Source organism: Gossypium raimondii, chromosome 9 (genome assembly GCF_025698545.1).
Source record: "Gossypium raimondii isolate GPD5lz chromosome 9, ASM2569854v1, whole genome shotgun sequence".
NCBI classification, from domain to species: Eukaryota; Viridiplantae; Streptophyta; class Magnoliopsida; order Malvales; family Malvaceae; genus Gossypium; species Gossypium raimondii.
The window spans coordinates 45189799-45210384 of NC_068573.1; the positions used below are offsets into that span (position 1 = coordinate 45189799).

General features: G+C 35.3%; 3 protein-coding genes and 1 pseudogene across 3 annotated transcripts; 1 reads left to right on the forward strand and 3 right to left on the reverse strand.

The window, feature by feature from the left end:
- The first annotated feature begins 3784 nt into the window (after positions 1 to 3784).
- On the forward strand, positions 3785 to 5360 carry LOC105800217 (ethylene-responsive transcription factor ERF061). Its single transcript, XM_012631204.2, has one exon. The coding sequence runs from the start codon at positions 4141 to 4143 to the stop codon at positions 5044 to 5046; it is 906 nt and encodes a 301-aa protein (XP_012486658.1). The 5' UTR covers positions 3785 to 4140; the 3' UTR covers positions 5047 to 5360.
- A 608-nt stretch (positions 5361 to 5968) lies between these two features.
- Positions 5969 to 12688, reverse strand: LOC105800215 (COP1-interactive protein 1). Its single transcript, XM_012631201.2, has 4 exons — positions 12549 to 12688; positions 12060 to 12125; positions 10731 to 10899; positions 5969 to 10411 (listed from the first exon to the last, which is right to left on the reverse strand). Exons 3-4 carry the CDS (start codon positions 10822 to 10824, stop codon positions 6156 to 6158), a joined length of 4350 nt encoding a protein of 1449 aa, XP_012486655.1. The 5' UTR covers positions 10825 to 10899; positions 12060 to 12125; positions 12549 to 12688; the 3' UTR covers positions 5969 to 6155.
- A 1374-nt stretch (positions 12689 to 14062) lies between these two features.
- On the reverse strand, positions 14063 to 18548 carry LOC105797744 (COP1-interactive protein 1-like; annotated as a pseudogene).
- On the reverse strand, positions 14416 to 15262 carry LOC105800220 (uncharacterized). Its single transcript, XM_012631209.2, has one exon. It carries the CDS (start codon positions 14917 to 14919, stop codon positions 14467 to 14469), a length of 453 nt encoding a protein of 150 aa, XP_012486663.1. The 5' UTR covers positions 14920 to 15262; the 3' UTR covers positions 14416 to 14466.
- Positions 18549 to 20586: the final 2038 nt, after the last annotated feature.

Genomic DNA, 20586 nt, shown 5'->3' on the forward strand with positions numbered 1-20586 from the left:
CTGCTGACCCATTCTTGGTATCAAAGTAGCTAGCCTGTAGAAAGTAGCAGAAAATACAGATGCAATCGGAAGATGACGTGTTTTTAACAAAACAGCGTTGATCCCCTCGACTAAGTTTGTGGTCATTTGGCCATAACGAAAGTCCTCGTCAAAACTTTGAGCCCATTGCCACGGCTCCATTGTGCCCAACCATTGTCGGAAAGATGTGTTTGTCTGCCCCTCCATGTCACTCTCAAGTCGAATCATTTTTTGCCGGAACATATGTGGCTTTAACTCGTACGCTGCATACGTATTAAGAAAAATAAGTTCTAGTAACTCCATAACATGAAACATTACAACTTATATTGAAAATATAAGGTTATCATTTACCCATTGCCACGACTTGTCTCTTCCAGTCTGCATTCTTGTAATCTTTGTGGAAGTTAGCCGCAATGTGACGGATGCAGTAAACGGATCTCCATGGCACACCGGAACGCCTGATTGCTGCAATTAAACCCTTCTCTCTATCGGAGATGATGCAAATGTTATCGTTGCTAATAACATACCTCCGCAGGTTTGTGAGGAAGAATTCCTAAGACTCCATGTTCTCTTTATCTACGATAGCAAATGCTATCGGGAGCACGTTTCTGTTGCCGTCTTGAGCAACTACAAGAAGTAGGATCTGTGTATATTTTCCATACAGCTAGGTCCCATCTACTTGCACAAATGGCTTGCAGTGGGGAAATGCCCGCACACATGGATCGAACGTCTAGAACATCCGATGGAAAATCCTTTTTGCTGGCTGTAACTGGTCATCCGGGCCGTAATATGGCCTTGTCTACAACTCAATCATAGTCCCCGGTACATACTCCCGCATAGCAGCTATCCAACCTTGAAGCTCGTTATACGATGAATCGTAATCTCCATACAGTTGCTCCATCGCCGTCTGTTTAGCAATCCATGCCTTCCGATATTAGACTCGATACTGAAATCGTGCTTGCATTTCGGCAATCAGTACCGAAACTTTAATGGTCGGCATGTCCTTCACCATTGGCATGATACACGTACAGATTGTTTTTGAATCAAGTTTTCCACGATCTTCTGTCATACGTGTTGATGTGCATGTATAAGGACCAACAAATTTTCGTATCTCCCACATCTGAGAACTTTTAATGAATGCAACAGACTTTCGCCAATTGCGACCTTCCACGCCTTCCAACACTCCCAACATATATTGTCGGAGTAGACACCTTTGTGACTTTATAATCAATCGATATATTCATCTGCATCGTTTGATGGCATATCGCACTCTTCTTTACAGGTGAATCTCTGGCCTATGAATAACTCCTCATCATCAGATGTTACGGCCAGCCCGTGACGATGAACTATTTCAGGGTACTCTGGGAACTCATCTACATACGCTGCGTCGGGGTCTATGAGCGACATGTGTGGCCCAGGATTATTGTGTATCAAAATATGCCGCATCTGCTCCCCGATCGAAGAAGCGTTAATGTCTTCATCGTCGATATCATCAGGTACATCGTCCACATCGGGATCACCGTCACTATCGACATCTTCATCCCAATGATCGCCACCACCTTCTTCTTCGCAACCATGTTCTTCTTCACCACCAACCATATCAACATCGGGTGTAATATTCAGGTCGATACCGATCCTACCCATAGTTGATTCACTATCAACGTATGATATTGGAGCCACCATCCGCGGTTCTTCAGCCCCGTTTTCTTCATCAAATGCATTTTGCTCCATACCGACTAACTCAGCAAATAAGTGAATCGGTGCATTCTTGTCACTCCCGTTCCCACAGTAGAGATCGACCATTGTCTCAACGTCTTCGTTAAATCGCAAGTTCCATTTCGACTAATTTGGTGGATTTGTCGAAACTGGAAACTTGTAGAAAATTTTTACTATCCTTCTCCCACAACGTCTTAAAATTTTTGCATTAATCATTGCCTTCATTTCATCAAACGAGACATTTCTATTAAATCTCATTGCTATTTGTTGCTGACATTCAAATACACATCCAACACTTGTTGTCAAGATGACTCCGTCGAAATAAACGCATACAAAAAACTTAGCATCCATCTTCAATATTTAATCTGTCAAAAATAAACAAAATCTCGTAAAACATCTCGCACGGATAATAAATAACTTAAATAAAAAAATTAATGTTTCAATATTCAATTTTGTACATGAAAGCCATTTAACCACTAATCCTAATAACTAACACAATAATAATATTAATAATTTTATGTACAAAATAATACTAACTAAAATTATTAATAACTAACTATAAAAATAATACTAATTTTTACTAACAATAATACTAAGTAACATCTTAATAATAATAATAATAATAATAATAATAATAATAATAATACTATAAAATTTTTATTTTTTGTAATATTTTGATAATAAAACCTAACTAAAACTATTAATTTGAGTTTTATTGATTTTAATCTTAATAACTAAACTAAAACAAAAAAATACAAATTATACAAAACAATAACAATAACATAATCAATTATTTTTAAAAAATACGATTTTTCTTTTCTCTTTCTCTCTTTTCTTTTTTTTTCCGAACCACCTCTTCTTTCTTTTCTTTTCTTCGATTTTTCTTGTTTCAATTGGATGAGTTCGTGTTTATAACACAGTGGTGCGCCAACAAGGAACCCTTGTTTGGTGCCACCAACAGGGTTCCCTTGTTTGGTGCTGCCAACAGGGTTCCCTTGTTTGGTGCCGCCAATAGTGTTCCCTTGTCCCAGGGAGTTGTCAAATCAGTCCAGTTTTTTTCTGTTTTTTTTGGTTTTTTTGGTTTTTTATATATTTTGGTAAATAAAAAATTATATATATTTTGATAAATAAATAAAAATTATAACATTTTGGTAATTTTATTTTATTTTTATATTTTTTGTAAAAACCCCCTTTCAACCTTCTTTTGTCTGTTCTCTCATGTTTGATGTTCTAAAGTTAAAGTAAAATATTAATAAGGAAATTATTAATTTCCCATAAATAAATATTAAAAAATAAATATTTTATAATATTATAAATAGAAGAGAAATTCACATACAATATAATATTATAGAATTTTACGTAAATTAAAATTTTTTAATTATCAAAATTTATGTAAAAAATTTGCAATCATTGAATAAATACACATAAAAAGAAACATTTAATTATGACAAAGGGTGTGGGTTTCGCGGGACCCTACCCCACTTCACACCTAATTGAGCAGGGATGAGTACAGGTTTCGCAGGTGGTGGGGTAGGGATGGAGATAAAAATTAGATCCGTCATTGGTAGTAGGGCAGGCGTGAGTATGACATTGTACCGATCTCACATAATATAATAAGCAAAATTAAAATGTAAATATTTATAGAAATTTAATTTTGATAATAATACTGAATGTATTCCATAATTTTTTTTATAAAAAATAGTTTATATTTTTTAATTAATATTTATAAATATATTATATGAAGTGAGTCGTAAAGTGAGCATAGCACAGATTAAGTGGTGAGACAGAGATGGTTTTGAATTTGGTCGCGAGGCAAGGATGGGATAAAGCTCCTCGTACCCACCCCGCCCAATTCACATCCAGACCAATAATACCAAGAAATCAAGAACGTAGCTTTATAAATAGATAATGCATTTAATATGTATTTTAGTATTAGTTTTATGCATTGGTAAGTCAAAGAAAAAAAAATGATATTGCATTAAATATATATTATTATTAGTTGGAGCTGGACTCACTGTGCGGCTATAAATACACCAAAGCTTGAGCCAGAGACAGCTCTCAACACGGTTAAATTCTAATCTCTTCATTTCCACCCCAAAAATCTGGGTTTTTCTTTTCTCACATAGCATTTGCCCCTTGGCTTTAAAGTTGAACCCAACATTTCTTCATCGTTAAGCTATCCATATTACCTTTGGTCTCTGTTTCAAACAAAGAATCATACCTTTCTTTCCAAGTTGGAATCTCTTTTGAGGAACCTTTTTTTTTTTTTAAAGGTTCCTCTGTTTTTCCTTAATCCACTTTTCTATTGCCTTTTGGTTTTTGTTTTTTAAAGGAAAAAAGGGGCAGTTTTTAAAGTCCTGTTTCCTGTCTGAATCTTCCCTCCCGCACTCTGTTTTCAAAAAAAAAATGCAAGAAATCTATCATCCTTTTGGATTCAACAATGGCGTTGATATTGGATCTTCGTTATCACAAATCATATTATCAGGAGGCTCTAATACTTTAGATTCAGTGTTCTCTCATTGCGCATCACTACCAACAGCCATTGCCACCAACTCTGTTTACGAGCCATTAGGTTCATCAGTCTATCTCCGCCAGAGGGATCTCCTTCAAAAATTCTGCCATGAAAACAAAGGGAACCCTTCATTTTCAGGAAAATCCGTAAAGGGTCTTCTTCAAAACTACCCAAATCCTCCATCGACGACCAATTACTTGAGCCCACCTCAAAAGAAGAAGCTTTACAGGGGCGTGAGGCAAAGGCAATGGGGCAAATGGGTGGCTGAAATCAGACTCCCGCAAAACAGAGTCCGAGTCTGGTTAGGCACTTACGACACAGCTGAAACCGCCGCTTATGCCTATGATAGAGCCGCGTATAAGCTTAGAGGCGAATACGCGAGGTTGAATTTCCCGAATACCAAAGATCCAAGTGAGTTGGGGTTTGCAGATTGTGCTAAATTGAATGCTTTAAAGAACACAGTGGATGCTAAGATTCAAGCCATTTGTCAAAAGGTGAAAAGAGGGAAAGCTAGAAAGAAAGCCAAAAGATCACCTGAAGCTGAAAAGCAAGCGAAAGTTCCAGAGCCATGTTCATCGTCTTCGTTGTTATCGCCGGCGGTTTTTAGCGAAAATTTAAGCAACGAATGGCCGTCGCCATCGGTGTCCGAAGATGGGTTTTGGAGATGTGGGAATTCGCCGTCCTCTGTTTTGAATGACTATCCGTCGATGATTACAGAGGAACCCATGTTTGAAGACTGTTCGCTTGCAAGAATGCCGTCTTTTGATGCTGATTTGTTATGGGAGATTCTTGCTAATTAGGATAATAATTATGTTTCATTTTTTTCCTCAAAAAATCAAATATCTTCAGCAGATAGCTGTTGTTTTTTGTTAGGTACTTACTTCTAACAATGGTGTCATGCTGTTTATGTGGTCTGGTTTAGGGTTTTAGTTTTTAGACTTCTCTTTTTCCTTCCTTTCGATTTTGAGGTATTTTCTGAGTTTGGATTTTGTTTTTCTTCTCCATGAAACATATTAATAGTTAACCATGTTTCATGAGCTTCTATTACATTAAAAAAATGTTACCCAATTATTATAATTTTATAATATTTTGTATAATTATATAATTACATAAACTATAATTCAATTATATAAAATATTCAAAAATACATAAAACATTATCTAATTATACATAAAATTTACATTAAAAATCAGTTATTGTTTAGTACGGTCGTGGACACCACTAGTATTGATGTTCCATTTGGATTTTACCGTATCAGTGCACAAGTTTATTTTTTTTTCTTTTCTAAAATTTCACCATTACAAAGTTAATACAATTACACGTATAAGATATTTATAGATACAAATATATGTTTGTGTTGAATTATAATTGATACAATGCAAAGCTAATCCAAAATCAAACAAAAACTGAACTAATATGGAAGGAAGGGAATAAAATTCACACAAAACTGAACTATATACCATTATTACAAATGGTGGATCTCGAACTCAAACTTTTATGGACTTGACCACCGTCTAGTTCTCTTGGTTAAACACACTAATAATCTCCGACTCTCCAATCCCTTCAGATCCATCAAAACAAAATGCCAATAGAAAATGAGTATCGGATTCGACAGGGTTGCCTGAAAACACAAAAGATCAAGTTACAGCCTGCGGTTAAATATTCTTCTTCATCTTTTTTATGATTCCATGTATGAAGTAGGAAATATGCTCCGAAACCACATTTTTGCTAATAAACTGTTTTTACTGCAAATTTATCTTTACAGGCAAACAAGTTTTTACGAAACACAAGCTGACTAAACATTACCTGAGAATGTTTATTAAGAAAAAAACAATGAAATAATGAAAAATAATCCATAAATGCAAAACCCCGATGAACATAATCGAATTATAAATAACAGGGAATTCCTCTAGGCTGCCCTCTGGACTCTGACACTTTTCGAGATTATTTCCTTTAGATCATCGCAGCGGCTGCGGTGATAATCGATCCACAAGCACAGCTGCCTAATGACTTCTCTCTTCTCCTCTCCTAGTCCGAGTATGCCTTGATCTTTCTCTTTCATTGCTGTCTCCAAGACTTCCATCTTCTTCTCCAGCTGATTCATAGCTTTTAGCAGATTCTCCTTCTCCACTTCTTCCTTGTTTGCCTTAATCCGTAGCTTCTCCACTTGTTCTCGCTGAGTAGATTCTTGTTCTTTCTGATAGTTCAGCTGCTCAATCAAGTTCGTCACTTCATTTCTTAGTCGCTTCTTTTCGCTTTTTGTCTCTTCAGCCCAATGTTTTGCAATCCTTAGCTCTTTCGATGTTTCTTCAATGCATTCCTTGTAGCTTCTACACTTCTCTTCAAATTTCTGGATGACTGCTTCAAATCCAGTCAAGGTAATATTCACATTCTCGGAGATATCAGTGATCATCTTGCAATAGGCTTCGTTGTTGGCAGCAATTATTCCAGATAATGCTGAGATCCTTTCTTCAAGCAGTCTTTGTTCTTCCAGGTACTTTGCTTCTGCATTTCTGTAGCTTTCTTCGTTCTTAGTTAGTAACTGTTCTGTGACTCTAAGTTTTTGGTTTGATAACCGGAGCTTAACTTCAATTGTTCGGACATTCTCAACCAAAGTACTGAGTTCATCTCCTTTAATTTCTATATCTCTTTTCAAGTCTTCAATAGTTTCCTCCAACCCAGCAACAATTTCATCCTTGGATTGAATGTTCGTATTGTGCTCTCCTGCCATTTCTTGCATCTTCCATTCTGTGATTTCGATAATTGCCTTGCACTCCTGAAATGAAGTTTCAAGTTGTTTGTATTCATTGCTTAGCTTGTTAAATGCATCTTCTTGTTCTTTTAGCATTCTCTGATGATCCGTGATCTGGTTTACGAGGTCATTTTTCTCATCTACCTTTGCTTCCAAATCTCTTTGAAGGTGCTCAACCATTTGCTTCAGATCAGCTGCTATCTGACTTTTAGATTCAAGGTTTGTACAGAATTCTTCAGACATTTCTTCTGTCTTCCTTTCAGCAATTTCAAGACTTGCCTTGCACTCTTGGTATAAGCCTTCAACCTCTTTGTATTCCTCGCCCAACTTCTTATATGCCTCCCCCTGTTCTGTTAGCATTCTCTGCTGATTGCTAATTTGGCTTTCTAGTTCGGATTTCTCGTGCTCAAACTCAGTTTTCACTCTCTCAAGCTGCAACTCCAGTTCATTTCTCTGGGTCTGTATTGAATCCAACTGCTGCTGCAAATCGTTGACCTGTGCCACTAGGGCTGTTAATTGGGAGGAAGTTTCATTCTCCAAGCTGGCATGCTTTTCCTGGAGAGCATTGAACTCGAGCCCTCTTTCTGCCAACGTTTTCTCTAATTCAATGGTTTGACCCTGTAAACTCACTATTTCCTCCCTCAATTGACCATTCTCTTTGATTTTAGTTCTCAAGTCCTCTTCCAGTTCACCTTTCTGGTTCTTTAGAGAAATGACCTCCAATTCTAGTTCCTTCATTTGTGCCAACAAACCCTCTTTCTCCTGTAGAACTCTCTGTTGATCCTCAGTCTTGCTTACTATCTCTTCTTTTGCCTTTTCTATCTCAATCATATGATCTGAAATAGCTTGAGTTTTTCTCTCAAGCTGAACTTCAACTTCAGCTTTCTGGCTATGCATGGATTCCAGTTTCTGCTGCAATGTATTTATTTCATCCATCAAGCTCTTGACTTGGTTCGATGCTTCATCGCCTTTAACTACAATATGTTCTTCCAACTGAGCTTTCTCAGTCCGCAGCGACTCCATGTCTCCTAGCAGATTGTTAATCTGCACTGTCAAATTCTCCACTCTAGATAATGATTCTGTCTCATTATCCTCAAACTTCTTTGTGAGAGTAAAAAATTCTTCTTGTCTCGTCTTTAATACCCTCTCGAGTTCTGAAATTTGATATTGCAGTCCCATATTTTCCTCCCGCAGCTGACCATTCTCTTCGATTTTAGTTATCAGGTCCTCTTCCAGTTCACCTTTCTGGTTCTTTAGAGAAATGAACTCCAATTCTAGTTCCTTCATTTGTGCCAACAAACCCTCTTTCTCCTGCAGAACTCTCTGTTGATCTTCGGTCCTGCTTACTATCTCTTCTTTTGCCTTCTCTATCTCAATCACATGATTGGAAATAGCTTGAGTTTTTCTCTCAAGCTGAACTTCCAGTTCTGCTTTCTGGCTATGCAGGGACTCCAGCTCCTGCTGCAAAGTATTTATCTGATCCATCAAGCCCCTGACCTGAGTTGATGCTTCATCGCCTTTCACTACAATATGTTCTTCCAACTGAGCTTTCTGGGTGCGTAGGGACTCCATGTCTGCTAGCAAATTGTTGATCTGCACTGTCAAATTCTCCACTCTAGATAGCGATTCTTTCTCGTTGTCCTCAAACTTCTTTGTGAGCGCCAAAAGTTCTTCTTGTCTCTGTTTTGATATCATCTCGAGTTCTGAAATTTGGGATCGCAGTCCTAAACTTTCCTCCCTCAGCTGACCATTCTCTTTGATTTTAGTTCGCAAATCCTCTTCCAACTCACCTTTCTGATTCTTTAAAGAATTGACATCAAATTCTAGTTCCTTCATTTGTGCCAGCAAACCCTCTTTCTCCTGCAGAACTCTTTGTTGATCCTCGGTCTTGCTTGCTATCTCTTCTTTTGCATTTTCTATCTTAATCACATGATCGGAAATAGCTCGAGTTTTACTCTCAAGTTGAACTTCAAGTTCTGCTTTCTGACTCTGCAAGGACTCCAGCTCCTGCTGCAAATTATTTATCTGATCCATCAAGCTCTTGACTTGAGTCGATGCTTCATCATCTTTTACTGCAATATGCTCTTCCAACTGAGCTTTCTGGGTGCGTAGTGACTCCATGTCTGCTAGCAGATTGTTGATCTGCACTATAAGATTCTCCACTCTAGACAATGATTCTTTCTCATTATCCTCAAATTTCTTTGCGAGAGTCAAAAGTTCTTCTTCTCTCTTTTTTGACATCATCTCAAGTTCTGAAATTTGGGATTGCAGTCCTATATTTACCTCTCCCAGCCGTTTTACTTCACTTGCTTTGTTCTCTATCTGCAGCACATGTTCTCTATTTGTTGCTCGCAATTGTTCCAACTCGAGTTCCAAGCTTGTCACTTGTGCCTCTAATTCTTTTAACTGGGCAGATGATTGATTCCTATGCACCTCATGCAACTCTTGGAGCGTCAAAAGTTCCCTTTCTTTTTCACCCAGTTCCTCTTTTGACTGACTCATTTCAACCATGAGTTGTTGTATGGTGCCCTGGGCCAGCTGAATCTCATTTGAAACCTCAGAAAGCTTCAAGTTCAGGGAGTTATTCTCTTCCACTGTAGCATTAAGACTGCGGCTCAATTCTGAAACTCGCTGTTCTGAAGATTCCAGCTTTTGCTGCATATCGGAAACTTCCCCCCTAACAGTGTCTAGCTCTTGCTTTAAACTTATATTTTCCTCCTTCAGCAAACTAACTTCTCTTCTAAGATCTTCTGTAAACTTCTCACCATCTTCAATTCTTTTAACAGCAGTTTCTTTCTCTAGAATTAAGTTATTGTTTTCTCGATACAGCTCCTCGGACCTTTGGTTCAACTCGGCTTCCATCTTAGCCGCAGCATCCAGCTTATGCCTCAGCTCTTCATTCTCAGCCACAAGTTTTGATTTTTCACTCTCTGATCTTTCAGAGTCAAGCATCAGATTTGTGATGATTTTCTCTGCTTCTCGCACCTTGCTTAAAGAAGCAAGATAATCTGAATTCAATGCATCTTTTTCTTCTATTGTATCTGTCAGCTTCTGCTTAAGATCAGCAATTTCCAAATTTGCTGTTTCAAGTTCTTGTTTAATGCCTTCTGCTATTGCCTGAAGTTCTCTTTCCAAGTGCCCATTTTTACTGCCCCCATCTTTTGAATAACCATCAGAGTCGGAATCTGAGCTTGATGAAGAGGATGCATCTTTTTCTCCTTTGCCATGAGCTTTTTTCCTCAGCTCCCCTGTGAGATGATCATAGTGTGCATAGAGGTTTTGGTAGTGTTTGTGGAAATCCTCGATTAACTGAACAAGTGGTTCCTTCTTGGAGTTAGCTATTGGAACTCCATTTTCTTCAACTTCTTCATCGTTAATGAGCTTCAATATTGTTGCCACCTTTTCATCAATTTCTGAAATGGAGGGAGCTTACATTTGAGATTAAAACATGAAGCAAATCATAAGTGGAAAATCATGTTAAGCTGATTGTGGCAATTCAGAACATCCCGGAACCAAATTCTATGATACTCGGACTCACATGTGAGTGCCAATACGGGTAATTGGAGGGGCCTTGAAGGGTCATATCCTCATACCAATGTTCAAATATGTGTTGAACATAAGTGTCGAACATAGACACTTAAAGAAAAACGAAAATTCGGAGCAACGTAGATCAAATTTATAGGTAAAATAGAAAATTGCACCCCAAAGAAATCAGTAAATGTAGAAAATTACCTATTTTACTTCCTTTAAGCTCTTCATCCTTTTCTGGATCAACATGATGCCCAAAGAAGGACTTTATAGACTCCCTGAACCGATGCTTAGTCATCTCTTCAGATTATCAACTAATTTTGCTCAGCAAGTAGGCATGAAGATAAGGCAATCTATATCTCAAGCATAAAAGCTGAAAAAACAGAATTATGGACACTTTGTAATTAGTTTCAAACTATGTCAACCATAAACAATACAACATAGTCTTAGCCACAGATTGGATCGATTGCAAAAGTATAAAGACTAGTAAACTGACGGATTATTTCGGGTATTAATGGTCCCAAACTCACTCCCCTATGCTAGAAAACTATTGGCCCTCGTCTATACGCAGACAATGAAACAAGTTTCAAACTACACTGAATAAGAAAATCTTACTTTTGTTGTATAAGTGCTACTTTTCTAATAAAAATAAGATAAAATCAAAATAAAACCCTTTGCCTTTTTGGCAACCCTGCTTAAAATACAAAATCTCAAAGCATCTTTTTTCAGCTTAAGATGACAAAATCCCAGACACTGTTTCTTATTGACAACCCAGCTTAAAATGACAAGATCTCGAAATTTTTTTTTTTCTAACATGGGTCCACAAATCAAGGCATGCATCTTCATTAATATTTAGTATTTACTACCTTCATTATTAAGCATAATCAAAGTCGAAAAAGAAACTGACTAGACTAGCTGGTCGAATTGGCACAGCCGAGAATCGAAGGGTTATTCGATTAGATGATTTACATGAGACTGGAAAATCAAGAGAAACCCATTTTTATTTTTTTTTCTCTATTTTTTAAGTTATGACACCTGAACCCATAAGCTCATAGATTCAAAAAAAAAAAAAAACCTACCATTAAGCCAAAATGCATGTTCTTATAAATCATTTACTAGATTTATCAGTTATTTATTTTCTAACATTTAAAATTGTTTTAAGTATTTATTTAAGGAGTAAATGGTCAGAAAAGTGGCAGATATGATTCTAGCGTGGCGACACCTCATCATCACATTCATTGGGGATGGAATCCAGCCATGCCAGAAACAGAGAAAGCTGATTTGGAATCGAAACGATAAAAGAGAGCTATTATTTGAAAAAAAAAAGGTGAGCTGTTCCTTTTGTTCATTCATTTTCTTTTTCCATTTCATTCAAATAAGTCAAGGCCGGTCAGTCAATCATCACTCAATTACTCAAAAACCTTTTTTCATTTATTATATATGAAAAACGAAATATTATTAAAACAAAAAAGATAATAAATAAAAAACCAGTAAAGGAATAGCATATCAGTAGAAATTTGGCATTACTGTCACCTGAGATTCTGAGACTTTCTCGTAACTTTCCTTTCTCAATCTTGTATCGGAAGCTATGCTATATTTCTGCAAAAACAAATAAATATATCTTTTGTTTAAATTGAAACAGTAAAAATATTGAATTTAAGATAAATAACCGAATCAACACTGATACAAGTGATAAGTTCAAAATGAAGAAAATCTGAAGATTTTTTTACTTGAACTGGAAATCATGATCTAATAAAATTTCATCTCTAGCCATTTTTAATTATGGAGTTCGAAAATCAAAACCACAAGGAAGTTCAAGGGAACAAAAAAGATCTAAGTTAGTTTTATGTTAATGAAAACAAGTGACTCGAAGTTAAAATTCAATCATAAAATCATAAAAGGGAAATAACCGAACTAAAATTCAACTATCAAACTGATCGAAGGTTTTTGATTGAAACTGAAGTCCAAGTAATCAAAAACATGAAGTAAGTGATGATTAATCAGTTGATGAACAAAGCTTACCTTAGAATCAGAGCTCCAAAGCTTGATTAAGAAGAAGAATCTGAAAAACAGAGCAAAAAAAGAAAAGAAAAAAACTCAGAGACTGAGAGAGAGTTCTGTTATTTGATAAATAGAAAGAGCATGATGTTGCTTTTTCTATTTTCAGGATATGGAATGGAATTTTTGGAGCCTTCTTTTGTTCTGATTTTAAGTAACTACCCTTGCCTTTGTTATTTTATTTCAGTTATGCCCTTTCAATTTCTCGTCACGAGAGATGATCTGAACAAATTTCATTGGTGTTTCACGTTTATTTCTTTATTTTACCTTCTGTTCCAATTGGCTGTCTGACACTGAAATATCTCTATTCAAAGATAGTTGGATTCGGTTACAGAATAAAAGTATAATTGATTCAATTATTATTTACTGTATCTTTGAAATTTAAATGTAATTATTCATATATTTTTTATATAATTATTGGATTTTTATTGAATTTAAAGATTGTAATTGTTATAATTATTATTTTTACAAGAAAATTTATCATTTCCTAAAATGTATCCCATCAATTATTTCTTAAAATAAGTTTCTTTTTTCATTTTTGAAAGGATTTCGACACCATTTATATTTATCGGAATTTAATAAAATAATTTTGACTTTTGAACTTCCATGGGATCAAGGAGAGAAAAAAACTGAATTTCTACTCATAGTTTTATATAATAATAAAAGGAGAAAAATATAAAAATAAGAAAATGGTTAGAATTCAAATTTGGTAGTCGAAATTCTTTTTACTTGTCATGTCTTAAGATTTAATGGTTAAAATTCTATTCTAAAATTGACATTTATGGGTGTTAAAGATTTCTGCACCAAAACACGTATTTTGGGAAATAATATTTCTATACCTATTTTGAGAGTAAGTAATTTGCTTTTACAATTTTATATTTTAAAAGGTATAATGATAAATTTAACCATTAACATTTATATCTTTTGTCAATTTAATCTTTTCACATTAAATTTAGCCTTTAACATTTAAAAAAGTTAAATTGTAATTCTTTTAATGAAAATACAAACTAAAATATTTTTTTTTTGCGATTAAAAAAGATTACATCAAATTAAATTGATCAAAAGCATCCATGGCTTTATCTTGATTTAAAATTTCTAATACATCATAAGGGACTTTCATCGTAAACTTATAAACATGTCTTCCATTTTAATATTTAAAATATGATAACTCTCGTAATAATATTCATGTATATTTTATGATAATTTTGTAATATTGAATTTTTATTTTTTTTAATATCTCATAATCTATTTTAAAAATACATGTCATCAAAACTTGTGCCACTGCACTGCGGAGATATATTTCCGCTTACGTTTCTAGTCACGAAACTTCCCGCTTTTTCACTTTTTAGCAACGTAAGCTCTTGTCCGAATCACAAATCCGTAACTCCCTTACCGTGAGCCAAAATAAAAATTTCTGTCACATCAATTTACTCATAACAGATCAAGGTAAATCAATGAATAGAATTTTGTCGCTTTTATTAAGTTTATGAAATAAGAATACATTGGTTAATGAATAAATGAGATATGTTACACCTTCATATAAAATGACTATTTTTCTTTTAATTCCTATTTTTGAAATACATGCAAAAAGGAATCATGTTTTTTTTCTTGGTTCTACCAGAGACCATTTCCTTGAGACGGTCATAGCGGCTGCGGAGCTAGTCAATCAACAGGCACAGCTCTCTAATGGCTTTCCTCTTTTCTTCTTCCCTACCCAACAACGCTTCATCTTTTTCTTTTGTAATCTTCTCCATTTCTCCAATTCGACCCTCCAGGTCGGCTATGGCTTTCAACGGCTTCACCTTTTCTTCTTCTTCTTCTTTACTCAACTTACCTTCACATGAAAGCTTTCTCCAAGTTCTCTATTTTCTTGCATTAGCTTTCAGTTTGATTCATTCATTGCATTTTTGCTTGCATTCATTGAATCCCTCAACTCCCTCAGCTCAGCTTCACAACTGGCAAGCTTCTCTTTAAGCTCACCATTTTCGTGTTCTAGCCTTGAAATGGATTCAGTCAATGAATTCTTGCCTGCCTCCATTGAATCCCTAGATTTCCTCAGCTCAACTTCACAGGTAGCAAGCTTCTCTTTAAGGTGTCCATTTTCGTGCTCTAGCCTTGAAATGGATTCAGTCCGTGCATTTTTGCATGCCTCCATAGTATCCCTAGACTTCCTCACCTCAGCTTCACAAGTAGCAAGCTTCTCTCCTAGATTTCTATTATCTTGCTCTAGCCTTGAATTCGATTCAGACAATGCATTTCTGGCCGTCTTTATTGAATTCCTTAACTTCCTTGTCTCAGCTTCACCGGTGGCAAACCTTCTCTCTAAGAGCTCCATTTTCTTGCTCCAGCATCTTTGCCTGCCTCCATTGAATTCCTCAGCTTCTTAAGCTCACCTTCACAGTTAGTGAGTTATATTCTAAGTACTGCATTTTCTTGGTCCAGCCTTGAATTCGATTCGTTCAACGCATTTTTCACTGGCTCCTGTGGATCCTTCAACTTCTTGAACTCGGCTTCATAACTGGCAAACTTCTTCCCAGTGTTTCATTTTCTTTCTTTCACCTTAAATTTGATTCAGTGAATGCCTTTTTGTTTGCCTCCATTGAATCCCTTAACTTCCTCATCTCAACTACACAAGTTGCAAGCTTCGCTTCAAGTGTTGCATTCTCTTGCTCTAGCTGTTCTTTTATAGTCTTGTAAATATCTTTGTTCTCATAATGTACCTTTTTCAGCAACCATGATCCTCTGGTACAAAATCTGGAACTCTTGTGCTAAATCCTCCATCTTTCTTTCCAACACATTGATATTAAATGTGGTTCCTGTCAATAATCGTCTGGCAAGCTTCGAGTTCGATTCCATGGATTTGTTAGTGTTTTTCTGTCTTCCTTTCATGATTCTCTTCTGATCAGCAATCCGCAACTCTAACTCGCTTTTCTCCATCATCATGAACTCTACCTTCTGTTGCAGAAGTTCAACCTCCGCAGTCAAGGTCATAGTCTGCGCGGTTTTGTTACTCAATTTACTTTCGTAGTCCTCCTGAATAGCAGAAATCACGAGGTCCCTTTACCGAAATAGTGCTTCCAATTCTAGAATTCTACTATTTAGATGACTCGTTTCCTCTCTCAGTTGATTGATTTTGCAAATATTACTCCGCTCGTCATCTTCTAATTTATGTTTCTGCTTGCGAAGAACGTCCACCTCGGATTCCAACTCCATCACCTGCATCTGTAACCCTTCTTTTTCTTCTGCCATTACCTGCTCAATACCACTCTTTCTAGCTAATTCTTCTTTCAGGGTTTTCACTTGAATCAAATACTGGGAAGTTTCTTTAGATTTCGTCTCAAGCAAAAGTTCCGACTCGGTTTTCTAGCTGTGTAGGGAATCCAATTCCTGCTTCATTACATCTATCTAGGAACTTTGGGCACGTAAATAGTCCATCTCTGCCTTCAGACCAGTGATCTGTACCATTGACTCCTCAAGTTTAGATGTTAAGTTGTTGTCATTGTCCTCGACTTGCTTCATGAATTTAGTCGCTTCATCTCGGACCTCCGAAACCTTCCCATAGAATGCCTTAATTGTCTCTCCTTGCAGGTTGGTTTCAGCTGTCTTAGAATCAAGCTGAGCTTCCAAATCTCTTTTCTGGAACTGCAGAGACTCCACCTCATTTTTCAAGCCAATTAGCTGCTCCTCTAGCTCGGTTATCCGTCCCTCATGCACCGTTTCAGAATCATAAAGTCTCTTTTCTTTCTCATCCGCTTCTTTTCTCAAATCTTTGTTGATGATTTCGATTTCTTGTATTTTACTCAAAGCAGCCAAATGGTCCAAAGCTAAAAGTTCGTTCTCTTCAGTCTTAGAGGCCAATTGATGGTTCAGGTCACCAATTTTTTTTAATGCCCTTTCAAGTTCTTCCTGATGGTTTCGGTCATTGTTAAACGCTACGCTGGGGTTAGACTTTCGACATCCATCGACAAGTGATACTCCGAGTCCGAACCAGAGGCATAATACGAATGATTTTCGGCTCATTCCAATCAGAAACCTTCTTATCAGACTGTTGTTTAAGATTTTCATACTGAGAATAGAGAAACTGGTACTGCTTGTGAAAATCCTCAACGAGTCCAACAAGTACGGGCTCCTTTTTCCCTCTGTTTCTCCTTTTGGCCAGCTTCAACATTCTTTCAACCATCTGCAAGAAAAAAAGACATATCAAAATTCAGGGAAACTGATAAAACTGACTAAGATCAAACATTAAAAGTGGCCATCAAATCAAATATCAGAAACTTTAGATATACTTGGTAAATTGGGGAGAAAAAGTTTTTGTAATGATAGCCATGCTATCTTTGATTCTTCATTAATGTAAGAAGATCTATGTTATCTAGATTCGGGATCAGATACATATATGTATTTGATATGGGTGCGTCCAATTTTTAAAATTTTAACATATATTTAAAGGGTCTTTTGAAGATCCACATTCCTATACTTATGATCAAATATGCATTGAATTAGTGCACATAAAAGAAAATTGAAGTGTCAAAGCAACATAGATAAAAGTATATCAGCAACATTTTACAAACTTTAGTTACTTCTTGTGTCACGGACTTAGATTTTTCCTACGCGATACGTGCAGCCTTAGGTAGTTTCTTTATTCAAAAAACCCTAAGTCAGCCTTAATTCGCAACAAATGAGAATTTAACAGAATTCCTCTAAGGCACCAACGAAGAACAGTAGAAGAATGAAGTAAGAACAAATCTTGAAAGATGAACAAAAGCCACAGAAAGCACGAACACTTGAGAGAAAAGTTTGAGTGAATGCTCTCAAAATTCTATTAACAACTCAATACTTTACAATGAGCAGAGATGTGTCTATTTATAGCTGAGCCTCTCTAAAATCAATAGTATAAATCAAAGTACATTAATGGCTACAATTAAAAGCTATCTAGATATCAAATATCTAAGATTACATAATCGTATCTTCTAAAGATTTACATTTAATGTCTAAGATCACATATCTCTGAAGATCACCTTCCATATTTGCCAATCATATCTTTAAAGATCACTTTCCATATTTACCAAGCTCTGCAGATGGGCTTTTAGTCTCTCCAAGTAATGGACCAGTCCAATTGGGTCAAATTACCCCCCTTGAATGCGATGGATCGTATGAGTTCGTCATGATTGCGGGCTCCCATGACACTTGTTCCATCTTTATTGCTTCACCATTATGAAATTTGCAGCAAATTTGTTGAATGAGTGACATAACATTAATAAATTACTTGACAATGCCACATTCAAACACTGTAAAATCCTAAACTTATGCATATCCTTGAAAATTGTTTAGGGGGCCATTTTAGATAATTTACCCTTTATTTGGCCTTCTTCACTAAACAAAAAAAAAATGCTTACATCAAAATCAAAGTAGAATAGTCATTTATCCAAATTGCTCAAAATTCAAAGTGCTAAAAAAATGGTTTTGAAAAGCATGCAATGAGGAATTAGCAGATGTACACTCTTAACCTACCAGCATTAACAATTCATTAGTGATAGTTACTACCTAGTCAAAATGTTAATAGGAGATGCAAATTAGCCCCTTATTTTGGAACTCTATTATGAGTAAAAGTTTATCCACTTTTAGCATCCAACTTTTACTTACACTTGAACCGGATCCGAATCCAGTTTATGTTGTTCCAACTCTCCATTTTTTTTTGTTCTAAAAATTCATATGTCGAACATTCTTATATCGAATGTATATCCATATCTGGCTCACTAAGAGACCAATCAACATAGGTTTAAATTAATAGGTTTTTTAATGAAACCCAGCTAAAATAAATATTACGGTTGCACTAAAGTAATGAACAGATTCATCCATGATCCTTCTAGGAATCTTCCTAGACCTAAGGGATCTAATAGCATGTATTATAGCAACTATTCTACTATCCTCACACAAAGGCCTAGCAACAAAAAAGGAGAGGACCATTTTTATCCATAGATTGGGTGATGACCAGTGGTGCATAAGTTGTTAGATGTCACCTTCAAAGCCGAAAACAGCCTGCCCCCACTCATTTCATGCCCCTTTTGAATCTCAAAATAAATAACAGTAACAGTCAACATTTTTTTTTAATTTGATGATTAAATGTTTATTTTATCACAAATTTTAACTTAAATTATGAGACTACTGCTTCGATTCTTTTACACATCGATTATGTTATATATAAGGCATGACATTCGCTGAAATCGACGTTAAATTTGGTAGATTCTAATTTAAAAATTAAACCTAATCAAGAAATTAATAGAATAATAGGAACGAAATTTAACAGAATAAAAATCTGATTAAAAAACAAAACTTACCTGGAAACTGAAGGCGAATATTCTTTCTGCGGATCAAAATGCAATGGAAAGTGATAAAATACTCGCAGGAAAATTAGAAAGAAAAGGCGGTGAATTTTTAATAATTTTTAGTAATTTTCTTTTGAATTTGGGGAGAGAATTTTGGCTTGGCCTGGCTGGTCCACCAGAATGAATTTTTGGAGCCTCTTTTCATACGATTGCCCTTTGATTTCAGGTTTTATTACACTCAAAAATTTTAGCCGAGAAAAACGCGATAATTTCATTCTACTCAAATATGATTGGCTGATATTCCAACATGAGGCCACGTGGGTGATGTCCCGCGCCCCTGTCTTTTGTCTTTTGCGTTTTACGATTTACATACATAATAATGTATTTAATGTTAAAAAATCGTTATTATAAGTAACAAACAGTTATTGCTCTGTTCCTTAATTATTAAGCTATTTTTGCAATTCTAAAAGAAAATTAGATCCCTGAACAATTTAATTATTGTATATTTAATTCCAAAAAAATAAAATAAAAATTTAAACAACGTGAAAGTTTTTAAAAAAATAATAATTTGTGTTATAAATTTTTTTTTAAAAATCAACAGTTTAAATTTTTTATATTTAATACAGAAGTAAATAAGTAAATTTATAAATGAAAGTCATTGATATATGGTATAATAAGGGAGGAAGAGATTAAAGTGATGTAGTGAAAATCAGTTTACCTAAAGAGGTCAAGGGCCGAAACAAGGACAAGATAATAAGTTGACCAAGACACTTGTGCTAAACAATAATATTGTAAAAGTTGAGGTAATTTTTTTCAAAAATTAAATCTTAAATTTAAGTGTAGCATAGAAACCAAAATTAAAATTTCACCATTTCTTTTATAACGCATAAAGAAAAAAGAGAAAGGTGACCCCATGTTTTATATACTTAGGTATAAGGAACCAAAATTGAAAATTTACCAATTTATATTGGTTTATAGATATGCTCAATCTATACAATTTTCTTTCATGTGTATATATATATTATATTTTTTATGTTATCTTATAATTCATGTTCGCGATTTATGGTTGTCCTTTTTAATAATGTTGTCTTCAAAATTTAAACTTCACCACTATACCCAACACTTAATGGTAATTTTCTCTTGTATATATTGAAAAGAAAGTGAACAACTTTTTTAAGTTGTATCAATTTGCTGTTAGTTTTCACAATTATGAAACAGTAACATTTTAAGCACGTGACATTTCTCGCGAGTTGGATCAAGGAGTGAATACGAAAAAAATCAAACTATATTTTTTCAATTTAGAATTATATTTCATATCCATGCTTAAAAATAAGTATATATCAAATAAAAAGACATTAAAAGAAATTAAGAGTCGCAATTCAAAAGAAGGCATCTCAAATGGTTATCACCACCGCCATCACCATCATCTTTACCACTCTTGAATCTTTTTATAAACTCTCACCGATGATAATCATATGCATTAGAAGATAAGTAATGAAGGGAGGTTTTCAAATAAGTTTTTGATGTGTTATTTGTTTGTATTAACAAACCTCTCAATGGGTTGGTATTATCTCTTGATTTATCCCCTTACTCTGTCGAAAGCCTCAACTAGAGATGGGGCTCACAAAGCGGGAGTGCCTTACCGAGTCGGACCACGCATGATAGACGGCTATCTACTA